The sequence below is a fragment of the Cololabis saira genome, chromosome 24 (assembly GCF_033807715.1).
Source record: "Cololabis saira isolate AMF1-May2022 chromosome 24, fColSai1.1, whole genome shotgun sequence".
NCBI classification, from domain to species: Eukaryota; Metazoa; Chordata; class Actinopteri; order Beloniformes; family Belonidae; genus Cololabis; species Cololabis saira.
Genome location: NC_084610.1, coordinates 25,734,160 through 25,756,294, shown reverse-complemented (window position 1 = coordinate 25,756,294; position 22,135 = coordinate 25,734,160). Strand labels below are relative to the sequence as shown.

The 22,135-nt window shown below is 44.2% G+C and overlaps 2 protein-coding genes across 2 annotated transcripts in view; both read right to left on the bottom strand.

Moving 5' to 3' along the window:
- Positions 1-11,864, bottom strand: part of LOC133425140 (NACHT, LRR and PYD domains-containing protein 12-like) — a 132,858-nt gene extending 120,994 nt beyond the window's left edge. Inside the window, exons 1-5 of the mRNA XM_061715821.1 lie at positions 11,600-11,864; positions 8,876-10,607; positions 8,597-8,770; positions 6,227-6,400; positions 3,646-3,819 (exon numbers count right to left, since the gene is read on the bottom strand). Of these exons, the coding sequence (XP_061571805.1) occupies positions 3,646-3,819; positions 6,227-6,400; positions 8,597-8,770; positions 8,876-10,607; positions 11,600-11,864 (2,519 nt within the window). The remainder of the gene's footprint in view (positions 1-3,645; positions 3,820-6,226; positions 6,401-8,596; positions 8,771-8,875; positions 10,608-11,599) is intronic.
- A 1,661-nt stretch (positions 11,865-13,525) lies between these two features.
- The window catches only part of LOC133425139 (uncharacterized), a 45,357-nt gene continuing 36,747 nt past the window's right edge, over positions 13,526-22,135 (bottom strand). Inside the window, exons 4-9 of the mRNA XM_061715820.1 lie at positions 18,823-19,057; positions 18,662-18,724; positions 16,953-17,231; positions 16,663-16,759; positions 15,587-15,674; positions 13,526-13,771 (exon numbers count right to left, since the gene is read on the bottom strand). Of these exons, the coding sequence (XP_061571804.1) occupies positions 13,526-13,771; positions 15,587-15,674; positions 16,663-16,759; positions 16,953-17,231; positions 18,662-18,724; positions 18,823-19,057 (1,008 nt within the window). The remainder of the gene's footprint in view (positions 13,772-15,586; positions 15,675-16,662; positions 16,760-16,952; positions 17,232-18,661; positions 18,725-18,822; positions 19,058-22,135) is intronic.

Sequence of the window (22,135 nt, the reverse complement as noted above, 5' to 3'; positions counted from 1 at the left end):
AAACGGTCTGCTTTCCAAGCTGCCTGCATATGGGGCCAAGCAACAGTGTGCAAAATGCAAACTGAAAGTCCTGCCAACTGGGGCTGGCAAAAAGATGGTCAGATCTGGCAAGTTCTCTGAACAACCCTTCCACCCATTGCTCAGACTTGTGAGCAGTTGACAAAATGTGGCTGCAAGACTGAATGCCAAAGACGATGCAAATGCTATCGCTTCGGCCTGAAGTGCACACAGTTGTGTGCCTGTGCATGTGAGGGCTAAGAAAATAGAACAACCAAGTTTAAGTTGAATGTTTGAGTTGGATATTTGAATTATTATTTTTTAAGTTATGTTGATTCAAGTTCTGGATTGTAAAACATGCAGCCTATGCTTTGACACCTTTTCTGTGTTTTTATACCGTTATCTAAAAATAAAAAAAAATAAAAAATAAAAAAAATAGCCTATACAAAAAAAAAGAAGAAAAATGGGGGAGACAAAGACAGCCTCTACGTGGCCTCCCGTACAAGTAGCTTACAGGTCCAAAAGCTTTAAGTGAAACTAATGTCTTTGTTTGTGAGTGTTTTTTTCATTTAATTCGCATTGTATCATCATAATATTCAATAATTTTGATTTTCTAAATGCAGAGTTGTATTTCTCATGTGCAAAAACACATATTTCAATGTATAAACCATCAGAATAGGACTATTCAATCAAAATATAGTTCAAACGCTGTTTCAAACCACTTCGAATGGCGGCCATCTTGAAAAATGGTGGCCACTTTGTTTGTTCAAGTGGGCAATGTACTTTTATGAGATAGTAGGTCCAAAAGCACTTGTGTACCAAATTTGGCGCTTGTACCACAAAGTGAACGATTTTTCATTAATGTGCTCCACTAAAAGGAGGGTTTCCAACCATAGGAGCTTAACTCCCTAGTATAATTCAGATATTCGCATTTTGAAACAAAACGTGCGTAAAATGGAAAGGAAGTGGTACTCTTGTAAGTCTGTAGACTATGGGCAGAAATATGTGCCACTAGAAACTGAATTTGAATCATTTATATTTGAATTTGAATTGCTCAACTTGAATTATTGCATTAAAAAACTGAATCTGAATCACATAATTTGAATTTGTATTGTTTAATTTGAATCATTGCATTGAAAAACTGAATCTACATTCCGAAAAACTGAATCTACATTCAGCTCTCACAATTCAAATTCAGTTCTTGAAATTAAATTTCAATTCTACTGTGCCAGACATCCGGGTCTTCTGGAGGAACAGCAATCGAGTGCAGATACAAAGAACTCGGGGATCAGTCACGTGACATTTTTAGTTGTCAGCGCCATCTTGAGGACCGACCTCAAGATTTTTTCGCTCGCTCACATCGCATGCAGTTATTACGACACGGTGTTATAGTCCCCGGAACTCAGAACTACAGGAGCAGCTTTGTCCCTGCTGCTGTCTCTCTTTTAAACAAATCTTAATATTTTTTAATTATTACTGAGGTCTATCCTGCTCTTAACGTATTTTTTTCTATTTATTAGAAACCCTGCCCTTGATTTTGTACTTTCTTTATTCATTCATTGTTCTTTGCCTTGTGGGCAACATCTAATTTTATCGTGTCAGTGAGCGTCGGGATTCCTGCCATGTCTGTCTGCTGCTGTTGCAAACCTCTTCATTTTTTAATTACCTACGGGTGAACTACCTACGGGTATTAATAAAGTTAACTTGAACTTGATAACGGCAGCTTCCACCTTTAAAGGACCGGAAGAGGAAGACGTTTCCAAGGAATCATTCAGAACAGTTTCACCAACGTGTGATTCAGGTGTTCTGATGGAAACAGAGACAGACATGTACAGACTCAACTATCCGTCCAACAGAGACAGTTTCTCTGACAGGAGGAGACTCTGGAGACTGAACTCAACACAGATACACTGAAGAACCAGAACCAGACCCGAACCTGAACCCAGGATAGAGAGGTTCAGTGAATGTGGTGTTGAAGGTGTGGAGGAGGATCAGTCTGTCAGAGGAGACGCTGTAGAAGGACAGAGTTCCAGCAGGAACGTCCACATACACTGCTACTCTGTCAGAGACTGAGGAAGATGAGGAGGAAGATGTTCCTCTGTTATTGTGATAGACACGGTACCGACCATCATCAAAACAGTCCAGACTCCAGGAATGATCGTTCCCTCCAAACACACAGTCACGAGAGGTTCCTTTCCTGCTGATTCTTCTGTAACTCACTGATACAGAAACTTCTCCTCTCCTCTGGACCTCCCAGTAACAACGACCTGTCAGAACTTCTCCACACAGCAGCTGACGCCAGGAATCAAACCTGTCTGGATGATCAGGATAGGACTGATCCTCCATTACATGTTTCACCTTCCTGTTGTTGTCAGACAGTTTGATGGTGTTGTGGATTGTGTTTGTGTCGATGGTGAGTTGACAGGAATCTGATGGAGAGAACAAACAACCCAGTTGCAGTTATTATTGATCAGTTATTGATCATTGATACTCATGAATGAGTTACGTGTCAGTGTGAAGATGGATGAACGTGTGAATGAAATAAAAACACTTACACTTCTTCAGACCTGGTGTCAACCATCGTTGTCCAGCAGGCTCCACCCTGAAAGGAGGAGGGGGGTCAGACCAGCCCAGTCTCTCTCAGGGGTGGGATGTTATTTAGAGGACCAGGGTCCTCTAAATAACATCCCACCTCTGACAGGAGGAGGAGGGTCAGACCAGCTCAGTCTCTCTCAGGGGTGGGATGTTATTTAGAGGACCAGGGTCCTCTAAATAACATCCCACCTCTGACAGGAGGAGGAGGGTCAGACCAGCTCAGTCTCTCTCAGCAAACATGGACATTACATGACTCTCACACACTGATGAAGGAACAGTCCAACACTGGGACAGATGCACTTGACTGCAGCATCTCTGAAGTCTATCCTGTGGTCGTCACCTTCCAGCACAGTTTCAACACATTCTTCTCATCTGATTTCATCTCTGCTGAATCAGCAGCAGGAGGAGACCGTGTCATGGATGAGTGCAGGTGCAGCTGTTATTGTGCTGTGACGGGCCTGAAAACCACCCTGCTGTGGTTCTGGGATGTATACTGGGTCAAGAACGGCTCAGAGTTGTGAAGTGCATCTATCAGCTCTGCTGCAGCACCAGATGAGCTGCAGCAGCTCCGTCTGCTCAAACATCTCTGCTCAAAGCCAGAGAAACACAAAGATGATGTCCACAAAGACACCATGAAGAGTCCAGCACACTGATGTCCTTCAGTCTTCCGACCTGAGAGTGTCCTACCTGAGAGTGTCCAGTCTCCAGCGGGGATCCTCCAGTCTAGACAGAAGCTTCTGTGCTGATTCCCCTGGATGGTTGTAGCTCAGGTCCAGCTCTCTCAGGTGGGAGGGGTTGGAGGTCAGAGCTGAGACCAGAGAAGAACTTCCTTCCTCTGAGATCAGACAGCCTGACAGTCTGCAGACACACAACACAACACACATGCAGAGGCTCTGAGAGAACTGCTCTGAGACTAAAGCTGACTCTGTCCTCGTGTTCACCTGATGATGGCACTGAAGGAAAAGCCAGAGAATCAGCAGAAACACATCAACAATCCTTCAATATTAACCACAGTTGTAACGGTCACCAGTTGAACATTTGGTGGATTCTGACCTGAGAGACTCCAGGTGACAGTGTGGACTCTCCAGTCCAGGACACAGCTTCTTCAGTCCAGAATCCTGCAGGTCGTTGTTACTCAGGTCCAGTTCTGTCAGACTGGAGGACTGAGAGCTGAGAACTGAGGACAGAAGTGGACAGATGTCCTCTGAGAGTTTACAGTCACTCAACCTGCAGAGGAGATTAAAGAGAGATCAATAGGTCATTTAGGAAAATGTATTGGTTTAACATTTCATGAACAAGACAACTCAAACTCGGCCGGTGGTTTTCTGTTGACTCCATGTAGAAGTAACTTAAAACAGAAGACAATGAATCCCTGAGCGATGGTGGCAAGGAATGAATTACCAGACGTTTGGATTGGAGATAATAACATGTTAAGCTTTAAGAAGAAGAAGCTCAAGTAATTTCTGTTTACTCAGGGAGAATAAAATACACCCTTGACAAGTTAGCTATTGATTAGTTTTTTCTTAATATCTTGTTTCAGAGTGTGATGAGAAAATGTCATTCCTGAGTTTAAAAAGAGGGAATGTAGAGTCATAATGCCATTGTGCTGATTATAATGTTGTTTTTGTACTTTGAGCAGGTGTCCTAGTGTCTGTTGTATCTGAGTTGTGAGCATTTTTTTATGTATTTTAATTAATGATAATGTTGTAATGAAGCTGATGATTCTGATGAGACCCCAGAGAAACTGCTGTGAAAGGTCAGCAGCTAACGGGGATCTAATAAAACAACCAAACAAACAGTTGTAACGGTCACCAGTTGAACACTTGGGGCCCGATTTACTAAGATCCTAAATAAAGAGTACTAAATTGCGTGTGCACTGAAAAAGTTTGCGCGTGCTGTTGTTGTGTGTTTTGCGGGTGATCAACTAAGATTGCGTGCGTAATTGATAACAGGTGCAAACCTCAGTATTTAAATGAGGTGTTGCATGTCTTACGGTTTGCGGCGCAAACTTTGCGCCATGGACAGTGGATGGAAAGCAGGATAGTCGCAAGCGCAAAATGAAATTTGATGAGTTGTAGTTAGAGATATTAGTGGAAGAGGCAAATAAACACATTCATGAACTACAGCAAAGAAATTTAAACATTACCAAAAGAAACACAATATCGGAGAAAATCTGCGATAGAATAAATGCAGTTATAAGACAAAAAGAACGGCAGATGAGGTTAAAACAGAGTCGGCGGCAGAACAGATCTAATTGGGGGGCACATAATAACCAGCGATGTAAATGCTTAATATGAGTTTGCCATCAACGATCACAGCAAACCAGTTTCAATTACACAACATACTGCAAAATCTCTTTTTAATACACACACACACAAGTGTATTGTGCACCCAAACTGCAAAAAAACAAAAAACAACGACGTACAGGCCACGTCTCTCCCTCCCTCCCTCGCCCTCTCCATCTCTCTCTCATACAACGCATACACATAAAAATGTGAACGGTGAATCTCCAAATTTAATTTGACGAAATTAGACAGACCCAAACATTCCACATTTGCGTAATAATAAACGCCAAGGCTGGCGCCATGAAGTCAGTTAAATGCATGTCTCACCTTTACAAGAGTTGCACATCTTAATTTTCCTATTTCACCATAGATCACACTTTGGGAAGCCTTCTTTATATTTTAGCGTTATTTCCGCGTAGATAAGAGTGAGTTTGATGCTCCTTAACAAGTTTTGTCCGCGGATCAACATCAACACAGCTCCCCCAACCCCTTGCTCGCTGATTGGCTGATTTATGGTTCCGCGTCACACCAACGCAGAACCGACGGCGTAGGGTACGCGGCGACGCACACCGCACCGCGACCCTACGCGTCGGCTACGCCGTCGATTTAACGCAGAACCATAATTCAGGCGAAGCTGCAGTCTCTGCACTGATCACTGACACAGCGGGTCGGAGCGGATTTGGTCATGATGTTTAACCTGTGTTTTGTGATTATTAAGCACGGGTTTTAATTAAATGTAATTTACGAAGGATGATTTCACGTTCAATAAGATAAGTAATCAATAAAATATAAAGTTTGGCACAAAGGCTTGGCCTGCTTGTGGGCGAGTGGAGGGGGGCACATTAAAAGAAGGTGGCAAGATATAAGGCGAAGAACTAAAGAAAAAGTGGCCTTTAATAAAACTTGTGCAACCATTTTTAAAATAGCATGCAGCAGAATAAAGACTCTCTCTCTGCATATTCTTTGATTTTGGATGTCGCCTCCTTGCCACAATAACAGCAGCAGCAGATTAGCACCTTCCTTCCGAACGTATCAAATACAGACGAAATCACAATACGCGCAATTACTTTCGGGCTTGGTAAATCTCGTTGCGCGTGGTAAATGGAACAATTTGCATCTTCCCCTCCCAGTATTCAGCGATTTCTGGCGGGTACACCCCATATTGATTATTCATCAGGGCAAAAGTACTAAATGAATTGTGTGTGCTATTTTGCGCATTTGAGAGGCGCAGTCCTCTTTGCACGCTGTTAGTAGATCAGCTGGCACTTTGGTTTGCGGGTGCTGTCAAGTTTGCACACGTTTTTACACACGCAAACCTTTAGTAAATCAGGCCCTTGGTGGATTCTGACCTGAGAGACTCCAGGTGACAGTGTGGACTCTCCAGTCCAGGACACAGCTTCTTCAGTCCAGAATCCTGCAGGTCGTTGTTACTCAGGTCCAGTTCTGTCAGACTGGAGGACTGAGAGCTGAGAACTGAGGACAGAAGTGGACAGATGTCCTCTGAGAGTTTACAGTCACTCAACCTGCAGAGGAGATTAAAGAGAGATCATGAGGTCATTTAGGAAAATGTATTGGTTTAACATTTCATGAACAAGACAACTCAAACTCGGCAGGTGGTTTTCTGTTGACTCCATGTAGAAGTAACATAAAATAGAAGACAATAAATCCCAGAGCGATGGTGGCGAGGAATGAATTACCAGACGTTTGGATTGGAGATAATAACATGTTTAGCTTTAAGAAGAAGAAGCTCAAGTAATTCCTGTTTATGCAGCGAGAATAAAATACACCATTGAGAAGTGAGCTATTGATTAGTTTTTTCTTAATATCTTGTTTCAGAGTGTGATGAGAAAATGTCATTCCTGAGTTTAAAAAGAGGGAATGTAGAGTCATAATGCCATTGTGCTGATTATAATGTTGTTTTTGTACTTTGAGCAGGTGTCCTAGTGTCTGTTGTATCTGAGTTGTGAGCATTTTTTTATGTATTTTAATTAATGATAATGTTGTAATGAAGCTGATGATTCTGATGAGACCCCAGAGAAACTGCTGTGAAAGGTCAGCAGCTAACGGGGATCTAATAAAACAACCAAACAAACAGTTGTAACGGTCACCAGTTGAACACTTGGGGCCCGATTTACTAAGATCCTAAATAAAGAGTACTAAATTGCGTGTGCACTGAAAAAGTTTGCGCGTGCTGTTGTGTGTTTTGCGGGTGACAACTAAGATTGCGTGCGCAATTGATAACAGGTGCAAACCTCAGTATTTAAATGAGGTGTTGCGTGTCTTACGGTTTGCGGCGCAAACTTTGCGCCATGGACAGTGGATGGAAAGCAGGATAGTCGCAAGCGCAAAATGAAATTTGATGAGTTGTAGTTAGAGATATTAGTGGAAGAGGCAAATAAACACATTCATGAACTACAGCAAAGAAATTTAAACATTACCAAAAGAAACACAATATCGGAGAAAATCTGCGATAGAATAAATGCAGTTATAAGACAAAAAGAACGGCAGATGAGGTTAAAACTGAGTCGGCGGCAGAACAGATCTAATTGGGGGGCACATAATAACCAGCGATGTAAATGCTTAATATGAGTTTGCCATCAACGATCACAGCAAACCAGTTTCAATTACACAACATACTGCAAAATCTCTTTTTAATACACACACACACAAGTGTATTGTGCACCCAAACTGCAAAAAAACAAAAAACAACGACGTACAGGCCACGTCTCTCCCTCCCTCCCTCGCCCTATCCATCTCTCTCTCATACAACGCATACACATAAAAATGTGAACGGTGAATCTCCAAATTTAATTTGACGAAATTAGACAGACCCAAACATTCCACATTTGCGTAATAATAAACGCCAAGGCTGGCGCCATGAAGTCAGTTAAATGCATGTCTCACCTTTAGAAGAGTTGCACATCTTAATTTTCCTATTTCACCATAGATCACACTTTGGGAAGCCTTCTTTATATTTTAGCGTTATTTCCGCGTAGATAAGAGTGAGTTTGATGCTCCTTAACAAGTTTTGTCCGCGGATCAACATCAACCCAGCTCCCCCAACCCCTTGCTCGCTGATTGGCTGATTTATGGTTCCGCGTCACACCAACGCAGAACCGACGGCGTAGGGTACGCGGCGACGCACACCGCACCGCGACCCTACGCGTCGGCTACGCCGTCGATTTAACGCAGAACCATAATTCAGGCGAAGCTGCAGTCTCTGCACTGATCACTGACACAGCGGGTCGGAGCGGATTTGGTCATGATGTTTAACCTGTGTTTTGTGATTAATAAGCACAGGTTTTAATTAAATGTAATTTACGAAGGATGATTTCACGTTCAATAAGATAAGTAATCAATAAAATATAAAGTTTGGCACAAAGGCTTGGCCTGCTTGTGGGCGAGTGGAGGGGGGCACATTAAAAGAAGGTGGCAAGATATAAGGCGAAGAACTAAAGAAAAAGTGGCCTTTAATAAAACTTGTGCAACCATTTTTAAAATAGAATGCAGCAGAATAAAGACTCTCCCCATATTGATTATTCATCAGGGCAAAAGTACTAAATGAATTGTGTGTGCTATTTTGCGCATTTGAGAGGCGCAGTCCTCTTTGCACGCTGTTAGTAGATCAGCTGGCACTTTGGTTTGCGGGTGCTGTCAAGTTTGCACACGTTTTTACACACGCAAACCTTTAGTAAATCAGGCCCTTGGTGGATTCTGACCTGAGAGACTCCAGGTGACAGTGTGGACTCTCCAGTCCAGGACACAGCTTCTTCAGTCCAGAATCCTGCAGGTCGTTGTTACTCAGGTCCAGTTCTGTCAGACTGGAGGACTGAGAGCTGAGAACTGAGGACAGAAGTGGACAGATGTCCTCTGAGAGGTTACAACCACTCAACCTGACAAGAGAGCGTTACAAGAACAAGAAGCCTTTTAATTTCTGTTGTTGAAGCAACATATCTCTTTTTTCTTTTTTTTTAAATGCTGATTTAATGAAGACTTACAGAGCTTTCTTGGAGGCTTTGACCACCCGCAGCAGCCTCCGCAGAGCCTCCTCTGAAGCTGAGAACTTCTTCAGGTCAAACACCTCCAGATCTGATGACAGTAAGACGAAGACCAGAGCCGACCACTGAGCAGGAGACAGTTTATCTGTGGAGAGACTTCCAGACCTCAGGGACTCTTGGGCCTCCTCCACCAGAGACCGATCATTCAGTTCATTCAGACAGTGGAACAGGTTAATGCTTCTCTCTGCAGACAGATCCTCAGTGATCTTCTTCTTGATGTATTCAACTGTTTCCTGATTGTTCTGTGAACTTCTTTGGTTTAATGTAATCAGACCACGTAGGAGGTTCTGATTGGTCTCCAGTGAAAGACCTAGGAGGAAGCGAAGGAACAAGTCCAGGTGTCCGTTTAGACTCTGTAAGGCCTTGTCCACAGCTGTCTGGTAGAGGTCAGTCTCTGTGTTTCTCTGTTCATCCAGCAGGTTGACCCCAGAGCTGATGAAGGTCTGATGGACATGAAGAGCAGCCAGAAACTCCTGGACACTCAGATGGATGAAGCAGAAGACCTGGTCCTTGTACAGGCTGCTCTCCTCTCTAAAGATCTGGGTGATCACTCCTGAGTACACTGAAGCCTCTCTGACATTGATGCCACACTCTCTCAGGTCTGGTCCATAGAAGATCAGGTTTCCTTTCTGCAGCTGCTGAAAAGCCAGTTTTCCCAGAGACTCCACCATCTTCCTGCTCTCTGGACTCCAGTGTGGATCCGTCCCAGCTCCTCCGTCATACTTGACCCTCTTCAGTTTGGCCTGGATCACCAGGAAGTGGATGTACATCTCAGTCAGGGTCTTGGGCAGCTCCCCTCCCTCTCTGGTTTTCAGGACGTTCTCCAGGACCGTAGCAGTGATCCAGCAGAACACTGGGATGTGGCACATTATGTGGAGGCTCCGTGAGGTCTTGATGTGGGAGATGATCCTGCTGGTCTGCTCCTCTCCTCTGATCCTCTTCCTGAAGTATTCCTCCTTCTGTGGGTCAGTGAACCCTCTGACTTCTGTCACCATGTCAACACTGTCAGGAGGGATCTGATCGGCTGCTGCGGGTCGTGTGGTGATCCAGAGACGAGCAGAAGGAAGCAGGTTCCCCCTGATGAGGTTGGTCAGCAGCACGTCCACTGAGGTGGATCTTCTGGGGTCACTGACGATTGTAGAGTTGTGGAAGTCCAGAGGAGGTCGACTCTCATTCAGACCGTCAAAGATGAACACGACCTGGAACTTTTCAAAGCTGCAGATTCCTTTGGTTTCAGAGAAGAAGTGATGAACTAGTTCCACCAAGCTGAACTTCTCCTCTCTCAGCACATTCAGCTCTCTGAAGGTGAATGGAAGCAGGAACTGGATGTCCTGGTTGGTTCTGCCTTCAGCCCAGTCCAGACTGAACTTCTGTGTTAGGACTGTTTTCCCAATGCCGGCCACTCCCTTCATCATCACTGTTCTGATTTGTTCATCTGTTCCAGGTGGGGGTTTAAAGATGTCTTCCTGTCTGATGGTTGTTTCTGCTCTGTCTGGTTTTCTGGAAGCTGCTTCAATCTGTCTGACTTCATGTTCATGGTTGACCTCTCCGGTCCCTCCCTCAGTGATGTAGAGCTCCGTGTAGATCTGCTCCAGAAGGGTTTTCTTTCCTGCTTTAAGGATCCCCTCAAACACATGCTGGTGCTTCTCCTTCAGCTTAGACTTTAACATACCTTAATGAAAGAACGTAAAGACAGATATTTAGTGTTTTATAAAGTTCACTCAACAACTTAATTCTAAAAACAATCAGGATCTGAACATCCGCTGATCAGTAACTTTACGATGAGCTGTCCAATATTGAGTAGAACGCTTTTAAAACACCTCTGAACATTCAGGACATGGAAGTGACAAGAACATCTGGGTTTCTAGTAACATCTGGGATGTTAGAGGTAGAGCCCTGATGGGTTGTGGGTTGAAGTGGAAAGTCCAGGTTTAGGACTTGGAGTGGAATTGGTCCCCACAGTTGTCTCAGATCAAATTAGGTTGGTATCTCAGAAGTCTGGAGGATGGAGGAACACCTCAGATCCTTAATTGTGTTCTTAGACACCTTCCTAAGAAAGGTGTGACCAGAGACTTGTCTGCCGAGATGTTTAGGTGGGTGTTAATATAAATGTATATAAAAACTGGTCAAATCTGTCTTAGCATCGCCGTTTCAGGTGTCATTACCTAAATAACATATGAACATCCCTGACAGCTCTGCAGCTCCGTCAGCATTTGATTAACATACAGTGTATGTGTTTAGAGTCCAAAATCGTGGAGATCAAGTAAGGGAAGAAAGTGGGAGATGTTTTGGACACATAAATAGGAGGAATGGTAAATACAGATTAGTAGAGTAGACAGTTGCTGGAGATGGAGCTGGTGGGCTGGAGACAAGCGACTATTCCCTTGTCTTCCCAGAGAAAAAGACATTCTCCACTCCAAATAGTTTCTGCTAAGTTGTCGCACGTCTGTCCACCTTGTAATGTGAAAAGGAAAAGAAAAGGAGGAAAAGAAAATCAAATAAAGATTTGTCGGGTTCTCAACCCAAGTAGTTAGAGAAACCGACAGACCACACCAGAGCTCTCTGTTAAGTGTCTTTATAGTAAAAAGTAAAGGAGTAAAATGGGAAAGATGTCAAGCTCAAACTGTTGAAAAGAACCATATTTTCAGAAGGACGTAAACTCACCTGCGGCAGATAGACCGGCGGACACATTCAGCTCAGAGGAAAGTGAAGGATTTATGGTTTGAAGATGATTGATCATCTTATTGCAGACTTCCTTTCCCTTTTCATTCACAATGTAGACAAGGCCGCTGGCCTTATTTACTCTGGTGTGGTTCTCCTCCAGTATCGACTTCTTGTCCCGCTCATCCAAGACACCGTCAGTTACGAGGGCCTCCAAGAGCTCCATCAGGGTTTGTTTAGACACTTTCTTAACAAAGTCACTCAACATCCCGACATTTCTCTCTACGAGAAGAAAAACAAAAAAAACTTTATTAAGACTTGTCCTTTTAAGGATGTGAGTCAACAAGGATTGAGACGTATTCCAACATTTATTTAGAGCCACATGTGTAAAATGAACATGATTCCCTTTAAGTTGCCTTTTGACGATGAATCTGATGAGGCGTTGTTACAGTTTGGTTGTTTTTATAACCAGGCTGTGAAGCTAATATCCTCCATTTGACCATGAAAAATGTTTCAGAACAAATGTGGACAGTTCGCACTGATTATGTGTTTTCCTTTGTTTGTCAAAGTATCGTCAGTGTTCCTGTCCATCGTTATTGCGTCTACAAAGTCCAAAAGTGCACATACAGCCGTGAGTTTCTGCTTGGCATAGGCGAACCAACCAGGCTAGCAGCTAAGCCACACAAGCCAGCAATTCCCATCGTTTTGGCCAACGTACACTTCTTGGAGAACAAATGACACTACGTCAGACTACAAACTGGACCAGCTGGGACTCAGCACCTCGTTGTGCAACTGGCTCCTGGACTACCTGATTAGGAGACCACAGGCCGTACGGGTCACCAGAAACACATCCAGCACCATCACTGTGAACATGGGGGTGCCCCAAGGATGTGTTTTCAGCCCCCTCGTCTTCACCCTGCTGACCCATGACTGCAAAGCGAGTTACAACTCCAACTTCCTCATCAAGTTTGCAGATGACACGACTGTGGTGGGACTCATCAGCAACGGGGACGAGACGGACTACAGGAGTGAGGTTAGCCACCATGTGGACCAGACTACAGGAGTGAGGTTAGCAACCATGTGGACCAGACTACAGGAGTGAGGTTAGCCACCATGTAGACCAGACGGACTACAGGAGTGAGGTTAGCCACCATGTGGACAAGACGGACTACAGGAGTGAGGTTAGCCACCATGTGGACCAGACGGACTACAGGAGTGAGGTTAGCCACCATGTGGACCAGACGGACTACAGGAGTGAGGTTAGCCACCATGTAGACCAGACGGACTACAGGAGTGAGGTTAGCCACCATGTAGACCAGACTACAGGAGTGAGGTTAGCCACCATGTGGACCAGACGGACTACAGGAGTGAGGTTAGCCACCATGTGGACCAGACTACAGGAGTGAGGTTAGCCACCATGTGGACCAAACTACAGGAGTGAGGTTAGCCACCATGTAAACACACAACAATCTCTCTGAATGTGGACAAAAGAGATTGTTGTGGACTTCAGGAGAGCTCACTGCCAGCATGCTCCTGTTTCAATGGAGCAGCACCAAGTTCCTGGCTGTGCACATCACCTCTCCTGGGACACCAACCCGACATCACTGGCCAAGACGTCTCAAGAGTGCCTCTACTTCCTCCTTAAACTGAGGTAAGCCAGAGCCCCATCATGAGCAGCTTCTTTTGAGGCTCCATCGAGAGCATCCTGACTGGAGGGAAACACACCCATTTCACAGTTTTTGTGAAATGAATCAATGCGACTGACAGGGAACATTTACCTGTTGCACCAGCTGGAAAGACTGGATCGTCCTGGAAAACAAGTTCCGGCAAGGATTTTTCTGCTGGAGGTCAATGAAACAAGTTATCATCAGTTATTGTTTAAACAGGATATAATCTTCATAGTAAGATGGTTTTTGTGTTTTTCCTTCTCTACAACAGACCTTTATCACTTTGTAACTTCTTTAAAACCATCTCGGCCACCTCTCTGGTCTTTGAGGAGAATCTTTCACTCATCAGATCTACTGTGTCCAATCTGTCCGCATGCTCCAGACGACACAGTGGGATCGGTTTGAAACCATCCTTTGATTCATCTGCATTCACCAGGTACCACTGGAATAACTTCAGCCCCCTGGAGTCCAAATTCTCCAAAGTGCCCTTCAACCATCTCTTTACCTCCTTTAAAGAAAGAAATGATCAGAAATATATTCTTAAAATCTGAATTCTTGACAGAGAATCAGATGGACTTGAAAGAAACTCCTGCCAACCCAGTAAAACGAAAGATGAGTCTGGCAGTCAGCTGGACCATTGACCCTGTTGCATCCAGTCTGGTAATAATGGGCTTCCGATCATCTACATTGATGTCATATCACAACACAACAACTTTTGTGCCAACTGACACGCATGATGAAGACGCTCCTGAAAACTACTGACATAATCTAGCACATTGTGCTCAGTGTGAGATGTTTCCGTCCACCATTTTCCCTTGAGAAGCTGAAGAGGACAAGCCACCGCACCACCAAAGACTAAAGCTGCAGGACTAAATCCCAGAGTCCCCCAGATCCCAGATCCCAAACTTCTCTGATGATTTCAGTGAACTGCTGTCTGTGCTCTGTGTTGATTTAACCGTGTAATCATTGTTGCTGATTTTAACATCCATGTGAACAATCCTCAGGACATGTGGACAATCCTCAGGACATGTGGACAACCCTCAGGACATGTGGACAACCCTCAGGACATGTGGACAACCCTCAGGACATGTGGACAACCCTCAGGACATGTGGACAACCCTCAGGACATGTGGACAGTCCTCAGGACATGTGGACAACCCTCAATACATGTGGACAACCTTCAGGACATGTGGACAACCCTCAGGACAACCCTCAGGACATGTGGACAAAAAAAGACATGTGGACAACCCTCAGGACATGTGGGCAACCCTCAGGACAACCCTCATGACATGTGGACAAAAAAAGACATGTGGACAACCCTTAGGACATGTGGACAGTCCTCAGGACTACCCTCAGGACAAAGGGACTAAAGACCTGGGCAACACTGGACAACTTTGGTCCGATGCTGCATGTAACAGAGAGCAAACACAATAGGGGGCGGAGCTAGACCTGCTGGCTCTGACGGTCTGAGCATCTCAAAGGTTAGTGTGTCTGATGTGGGCATGTCTGAAACAAACAGATCCCACACCACCAGGGATCCTAGGTGTTTTCTATTTCCTCATTAGAACAAGGCTTGCTGCAGCCAGGTGTCTTTGCAACACCGTTCTTTTCAAGTTAGCACTGCAACGGCAGAGACCAACACTAATTTAGTGCAGTAGCCATGCACTCAAAGGCACCAAAATAAGAGTCAACGTCTGACTGAAACGAAGGAACTAACGTGGTGTGTTTACTGACGTCAACGTGTGTGCTTTGAGGTGACGTAGCTATGGACATGGGTCAACTCTTTTCAAGAGCCCTGATCCGGAGATGCATCGCTTGCACTAACAGCTCTTTGTTGTGCGTCTCCACCTCCTGAATATGAAAGGGTTAAGTGGAGATCTTCGGGGGGACAGACCTGGTTTAGGTTCAGAAACTGGATCAAAGTCCACACTGGATCACTGAAAACTTGAGCAACCTCTGCTACCTTCGTATCCGCCCCGTCTACGGTGCTAGACGTTTCTAACAGCCTCTCAGACATTAGCTGCTCTACTTCAGCTTTGTCAGAGCGTTTGTCCGGTTCTTCCTCTACAGACTACATGACTGCCTCACTTCTGGAGCCTTTGGTGGTCAAATTAGGAATTGCAAAAGTTGGCCCTTCTGCGTTAGCATCGACTGACGGGTCTATTGGAATGATGATGTATTTGTTGTCTGTAACATAATTTTCTCTGAAAGAGCGAGATCTCTGCTTCCATCAGATGAAGAAGCTGAAGAACAAGGACCTCTTGAGTGTCTCATTCAGGAACAAAGGAGATTGTGATTTAAGACTGAAAGCAGTTTGACTTACAATATAGTCGTCACTCCCGGAGGTCATGACTTCCCTGAAGTCATTCTGATCCTCAGACGTCACATCGTCTTGTGTTTGAGGCTGACTGCTGCAGAAATGGAGAGAATAGAGGATTGGTTGTCACAGTTGGTGTTTGTTGAGGACCCAAATGCAGGAGGCAGGAGTTGCAAAAAAACTGATTTATTTAGAAAAAACAAGAACCAAAAAACGCTGCATAGCAGGATTAACAAAACACGAGAGCAAAAACCATAAACCTGACAAGACACATGGAGGGAGCAAACAGTACGGACCGACATGAGGCAGGGAAAGACAAAACCAGATATACCCAGGAGATAACGAGACACAGGTGCGAACAATCGGGGCAGATGGGCAACATGAGGGGCAGAACTGAAAACACAAACTGGGGGAAATGTCAAACCCTGACATTGGTCTGCAGATGCCAGACTGTCCCTCTGTCACTAAAAGTTTTGACCAGAATGAGCAACGGAGGGCAGCCATGGTGAGGCAAAACCTCCCTGGAGTCCCAGAGGGATATGGTTGAACACATTCTCCAGGTTAGGTGAACTCCCCTCCAGATCTGGTCTGGTGCTTGTTCATGCTAGCAATCCTCGTCACTCCCAAAGACAGCCTAACCTCTTCCTCATCTCCTCCTGCTCTTCCTCATCTTCTCCTCCTCCATATCCTTCTCTTGGTCTCCTGATGTCTCCAACCATGGAGGAGGTCTGTCTTCTCTGTCTGTAAACCTTCCCTTTCCTCTCGCTGCTACTCCTCTATCCATAAGTCCAGTCCTCCTGGTCCCCTAGACATGGATTACTATTCTATCCATAAATCCAGTCCTCCTGGTCCACTAGACATGGATAACTCCTTTATCCATAAGTCCAGTCCTCCTGGTCCACTAGACATGGATAACTCCTTTATCCATAAGTCCAGTCCTCCTGGTTCACTAGACATGGATCTGTGAATTCCTTCGGTGATCAGCTGCTTTTTGGTACCAACAAGCGTGTCCTGATTACAAAGAGCCTCTGTTTTTAGATTTGAGTTTGTTGGTTCGTGTGTTGTTCTGGGTGACGACTTACTTGTGATAAGAGGAAGGATGTTGTTCAGGGTTGGGCTCAGGAGCAGATCTCAGTCCAGGTCCTGCTTCAGATTTAGGTTTTGGTTTGGGTTCAAGTCCTGGTTCAGATTCAGAAAAAAAAGCAAATAAAGATTTGTCGGGTTCTCAACCCAAGTAGTTGGAGAAACCGACCGACTGGATCAGAGCTCTCTGTTAAGTGTCTCTATAGTAAATAGTAAAGGAGTAAAATGAGAAGAATGTCATGCTCAAACTGTTGAAAAGAACCATAATTTCAGAAGGACGTGAACTCACCTGCAGCAGATGGACCGCCGGACACATCCAGCTCAGAGGAAAGTGAGGGATTTATGGTTTGAAGATGATTGATCATCTTATTGCAGACTTCCTCATCCTTTTGCATCACAATGTCAACAAGGCAGCTGGCCTTATTTACTCTGGTGTGGTTCTCCTCCAGTATCGACTTCTTGTCCCGCTCATCCAAGACACCGTCAGTTAAGAGGGCCTCCAAGAGCTCCGTCAGGGTTTGTATAGACACTTTCTTAACAAAGTCACTCATCATCCTGACAGTTCTCTCTACGAGAAGAAAAACAAACAAAAACTTTATTAAGACTTGTCCTTTTAAGGATGTGAGTCGACAAGGATTGAGACGTATTCCAACATTTATTTAGAGCCACATGTGTAAAATGAACATGATTCCCTTTTAGTTGCCTTTTGACAATGAATCTGACGAGGCGTTGTTACAGTTCAGTTGTTTTTATAATGAGGCTGTGAAGCTAATTTCCTTCTTTTGACCATGAAAAATGTTTCGGAACAAATGTGGACAGTTCACACTGATTATGTGTTTTCCTTTGTTTGTCAAAGTGTCGTCAGTGATCCTGTCCATCATTATTGCATCTACAAAGTCCAAAGGTGCACATACAACCGTGAGTTTCTGCTTGGCATAGGCAGAACCAACCAGGCTAGCAGCCAAGCCACACAAGCCAGCGATTCCCACCACCGTTTTGGCCAACGTACACTCACTTGGACAACAAATGACACTACGTCAGACTACAAATTGGACCAGTTGGGACTCAGCAGATCGCAGACAGACTACAGGAGTGAGGTTAGCCACCATGTGGACCAGACAGACTACAGGAGTGAGGTTAGCCACCATGTGGACTAGACGGACTACAGTAGTGAGGTTAGCAACCATGTGGACTAGACGGACTACAGGAGTGAGGTTAGCCACCATGTGGACCAGACTACAGGAGTGAGGTTAGCCACCATGTGGATGACATGGACTACAGGAGTGAAGTTAGCCACCATGTAGACCAGACAGACTACAGGAGTGAGGTTAGCCACCATGTGGACCAGACTACAGGAGTGAGGTTAGCAACCATGTGGACCAGACTACAGGAGTGAGGTTAGCCACCATGTAGACCAGACGGACTACAGGAGTGAGGTTAGCCACCATGTAGACCAGACGGACTACAGGAGTGAGGTTAGCCACCATGTGGACCAGACTACAGGAGTGAGGTTAGCCACCATGTGGACCAGACTACAGGAGTGAGGTTAGCCATCATGTGGACCAGACAGACTACAGGAGTGAGGTTAGCCACCATGTGGACCAGACAGACTACAGGAGTGAGGTTAGCCACCATGTGGACCAGACTACAGGAGTGAGGTTAGCCACCATGTAGACACACAACAGTCTCTCTAAATGTGGACAAAATAGATTGTTGTGGACTTCAGGAGAGCTCACTCCCAGCATGCTCTTGTTTCTATCAATGATGCAGCACTAAGTTCCTGGGTGTGCATGTCACCTCTCTTGGGATATCAACGCGGCATCACTGGCCAAGAAGGCTCAAGATCGCCTCTACTTCCTCCTGAAAATGAAGAAAGCCAGAGCCCCATCAGGAGCAGCTTCTACACAGGCTCCATCGAGAGCATCCTGACTGGAGGGAAACACACCCATTTCACAGTTTTTGTGAAATGAATCAATGCGACTGACAGGGAACATTTACCTGATGCACCAGCTGGAAAGACTGGATCGTCCTGGAAAACAAGTTCCGGCAAGGATTTTTCTGCTGGAGGTCAATGAAACATGTTATTATCAGTTATTGTTTAAACAGGACAAATCTTTATAGTAAGATGTTTTTTGTGTGTTTCCTTCTCTACAACACACCTCTATTACTTTGTAACTTCTTTAAAACCGTCTCGGCCACCTCTCTGGTCTTTGAGGAGAATTTCTGCATCATCAGATTTACTGTGTCCAATCTGTTCGCATGCTCCAGACGACACAGTGGGATCGGGTTGAAACCATCCTTTGATTCATCTGCGTTCACCAGGTACCACTGGAATTCCTTCAGCCCCCTGGAGTCCAAATTCTCCAAAGTGCCCTTCAACCACCTCTTTACCTCCTTGAAAGAAAGAACTGATCATAAATGTATTCTTAAAATCTGAATTCTTGACAGAGAATCAGATGGACTTGAAACAAACTCAGGACATCCAGAAATCTGAAAAAGGGTTACAGAGCAGCGTTTCCTAACGTGCAAGACTCAAAGCCTGCGATCGGTACTCTTTTGGTAGTGTTGTGGATCAAAACTGTCCAAGTTACCCGAATTTGTGGTCCATCGTCTCATCAGAACACCAATCTCCGATAGACTTCAGATCATTTGACCTGATAACCCGCGTATCCGCAGTAGAAAACAGACTACTGTGCTGAGCCCCCAGTTCACATTATGTCTAGTGTGGGAGTCCCAAACGACATAACGTGAGAAGGCCCCGTGTCCCTCAGTCCTCAAAACAACCGGAAAACATCCAATTGACAAGTTTCAGGGTGGACCAAGCCCAAAACAACAACACAGAACTAACTCCAACGTAGTTACCTCCCTTACTACAGTAAGCGAAGAAACACTAGGATCCGCTACCGCAGCTATCCCTGGTCAGACATTAAGACTGGCTGCAGTCTGGTGATCCACCAGGAGCAGCCAGCTTAGCCTGCAGCCTTCAACCACCTTCCTCCACATAACGTGGGCGTGTTCCAGGAGGTTTCCAGGAGGTTTCCAGGAGGTTTGCAAGAGGTTTTCAGGAGGTTTCCAGTCCTGCTCCTTCTACCTGTTTGCAGAAACCCTGTTGGTGACGTCAGAGCGTTTGTCCGGTTCTTCCTCTACAGACTACGAGACTGCCTCACTTCTGGTGGTCAAATTAGGAACTGCAAAAGTTGGCCATTCTGTATTAGCATCAATTTAACCAGACGATCTGACTGGTCTGTTGGATTAGTGATGTATTCGTTGTCTGTAACATCATTTTCTCTGAAAGAGAGAGATCTCTGCTTCCATCAGATGAAGAAGCTGAAGAGCAAGGAACTCTTGAGTTTCTCTTTAAGGAACGAAGGAGTTTGGGATTTAAGACTGGAAGCAGTTTGACTTACAATATCTTTGTCAGTCCCGGAGGTCATCACTTCCCTGAAGTCATTCTGGTAATCAGACGTCACATCGTCACGTGTTTGAAGCTGAATGCTGCAGAAATGGAGAGAAAAGAGAATTGGTCTGCAGATACTTGACTGTGATTGGTTGACAGGTCCAAGTAACAGCTTCTGAAGTCTTGTTGTGAGCGATAACACTCTATGTACTGACGGTTGCTTCAGTCATCCACTCAAACGCATCAGTCAAGGTTTGTGTTATTCACCTTGAACTCTGCATCACAGACGATCTCTGCTGCACCTTAATTGCTTTATTCACGTTATGTCTCTTCCTCTATTATTTGTGTTCTGAACAAATTGTTCAAAACTTCTGAAGTGGATTATTTTTGAATAATTAACTCTGTTCTGAGCCTCATATTTCACCATCATTTGCATCTCTGCCGACACTGCAGCGATCCGCAGATTGTTTGTTCGTGTGTTGTTCTGGGTGACGACTTACTTGTAATCAGAGGAAGGACGTTGTTCAGGGTTGGGATCGGGAGCAGATCCAGGCTCAAACTCGGGTCCAGGTTCAGCTCCTGGTTCAGGTTCTGGTCCAGGTCCTGGTCCAGGTCCTGGTCCTTGTCCAGGTCGAGGTCCAGGTCCAGTTCCTGGTCCCTGTCCAGGTCCTGGTCCAGGTCCTGGTCCAGGTCCAGGTCCAGGTGCAGGTGCAGGTCCAGGTCCTGGTCCTGGTTCTGCTCCAGGTGCTGTTCCTGGTGCAGATACAGGTTCAGATTCTGGAGAGTCGGCTCTCTTGCTGCTTGAAAACACAAACGAAGAGCACATGAATTAATGAGTCTTCAATAACTGAACCAGCACTCTCTTTGTGGCACAACATAAATGGTGCCCCGTGTGAGGCTTTAATATACCAGCTTTGTGTCAAATCTGTGTAAAATAAATAAATAACAAAATATTAATTTTGAAAATAAAAACGTAATAATTATCGAAGGACAATTATTAATAACTCTTTAATAACTGAACCAGCATTCTCTTTGTGGCACAACATGATTAAAGTGAAAATTAAAAGTTTAGAAAGCTTAGTCATACACGAGCTTTCCTTCACTCACATCTGCAGAAGAAAAATACTTCACAAATACTTGAATGAATGAATGAATGAATGAATGAATGAATGAATGAATGAATGTATGAATGAATCTATTTCGAACATGTATATAAAAAAAATGTGAATTAACAGTAACATCTTCATATGCACATAGGTTCAAAATAGGAGTAGGAAGACGTTTACACTTTTTTGTAGTTCCTATCCCTTTATAACTCTATGAATTAACATTATTGCTATTATTATATCTACACAATATCCATATAAATATAATCTATATAAATACTACGTAAACATGCCTATTACTACATAATTATCCATATAAGTATAGAGAAAATATAAATATGACATAAATATTATATCAATATGTAGAAAATACACATTATATAAATCTATATAAATATACACTATATAAACTACATAAAATATCCATATAAATATATATATATATATATGCTACATACATAATAAATATATAAGATATATACATAATTATGCTGCTGCTTCCACCTGCCACTGGTCCTGGTCCAGGTCCAGGTCCAGGTCCTGGTCCAGGTTACTTTCCTCCTAAAGGGGGATTTTTCTTGCCACTGTTTGGCTTAAGGCTTTTCTCCCACTAGGGGAGTTTTTACCTGCCATTGTTTATGTAATAATTGCTCAGGGGTTTATGTTCATGTTCTGGATCTCTGGAAAGCGTCTAGAGACAACTGTTGTATTAGATGCTATACAAATAAAATTGAATTGAATTGAATTATAACTATCCCTCTCAACATATATGACATAAATATCCACATAAATATCTAAACATATCTTAAGCAAGTAAAATACACAATTTTTCCCTATTTTATACTTGACAATGTTCCTGTGAAGGAGCGTCTCTGCAGCCCAGATGTTGAACTGTTGATCATCCAGAAGTTGATTCAGCTCAGAGTCCTAGAATGTTTTATTTCCTTCAAAACTGATCAAGAGTTGTTA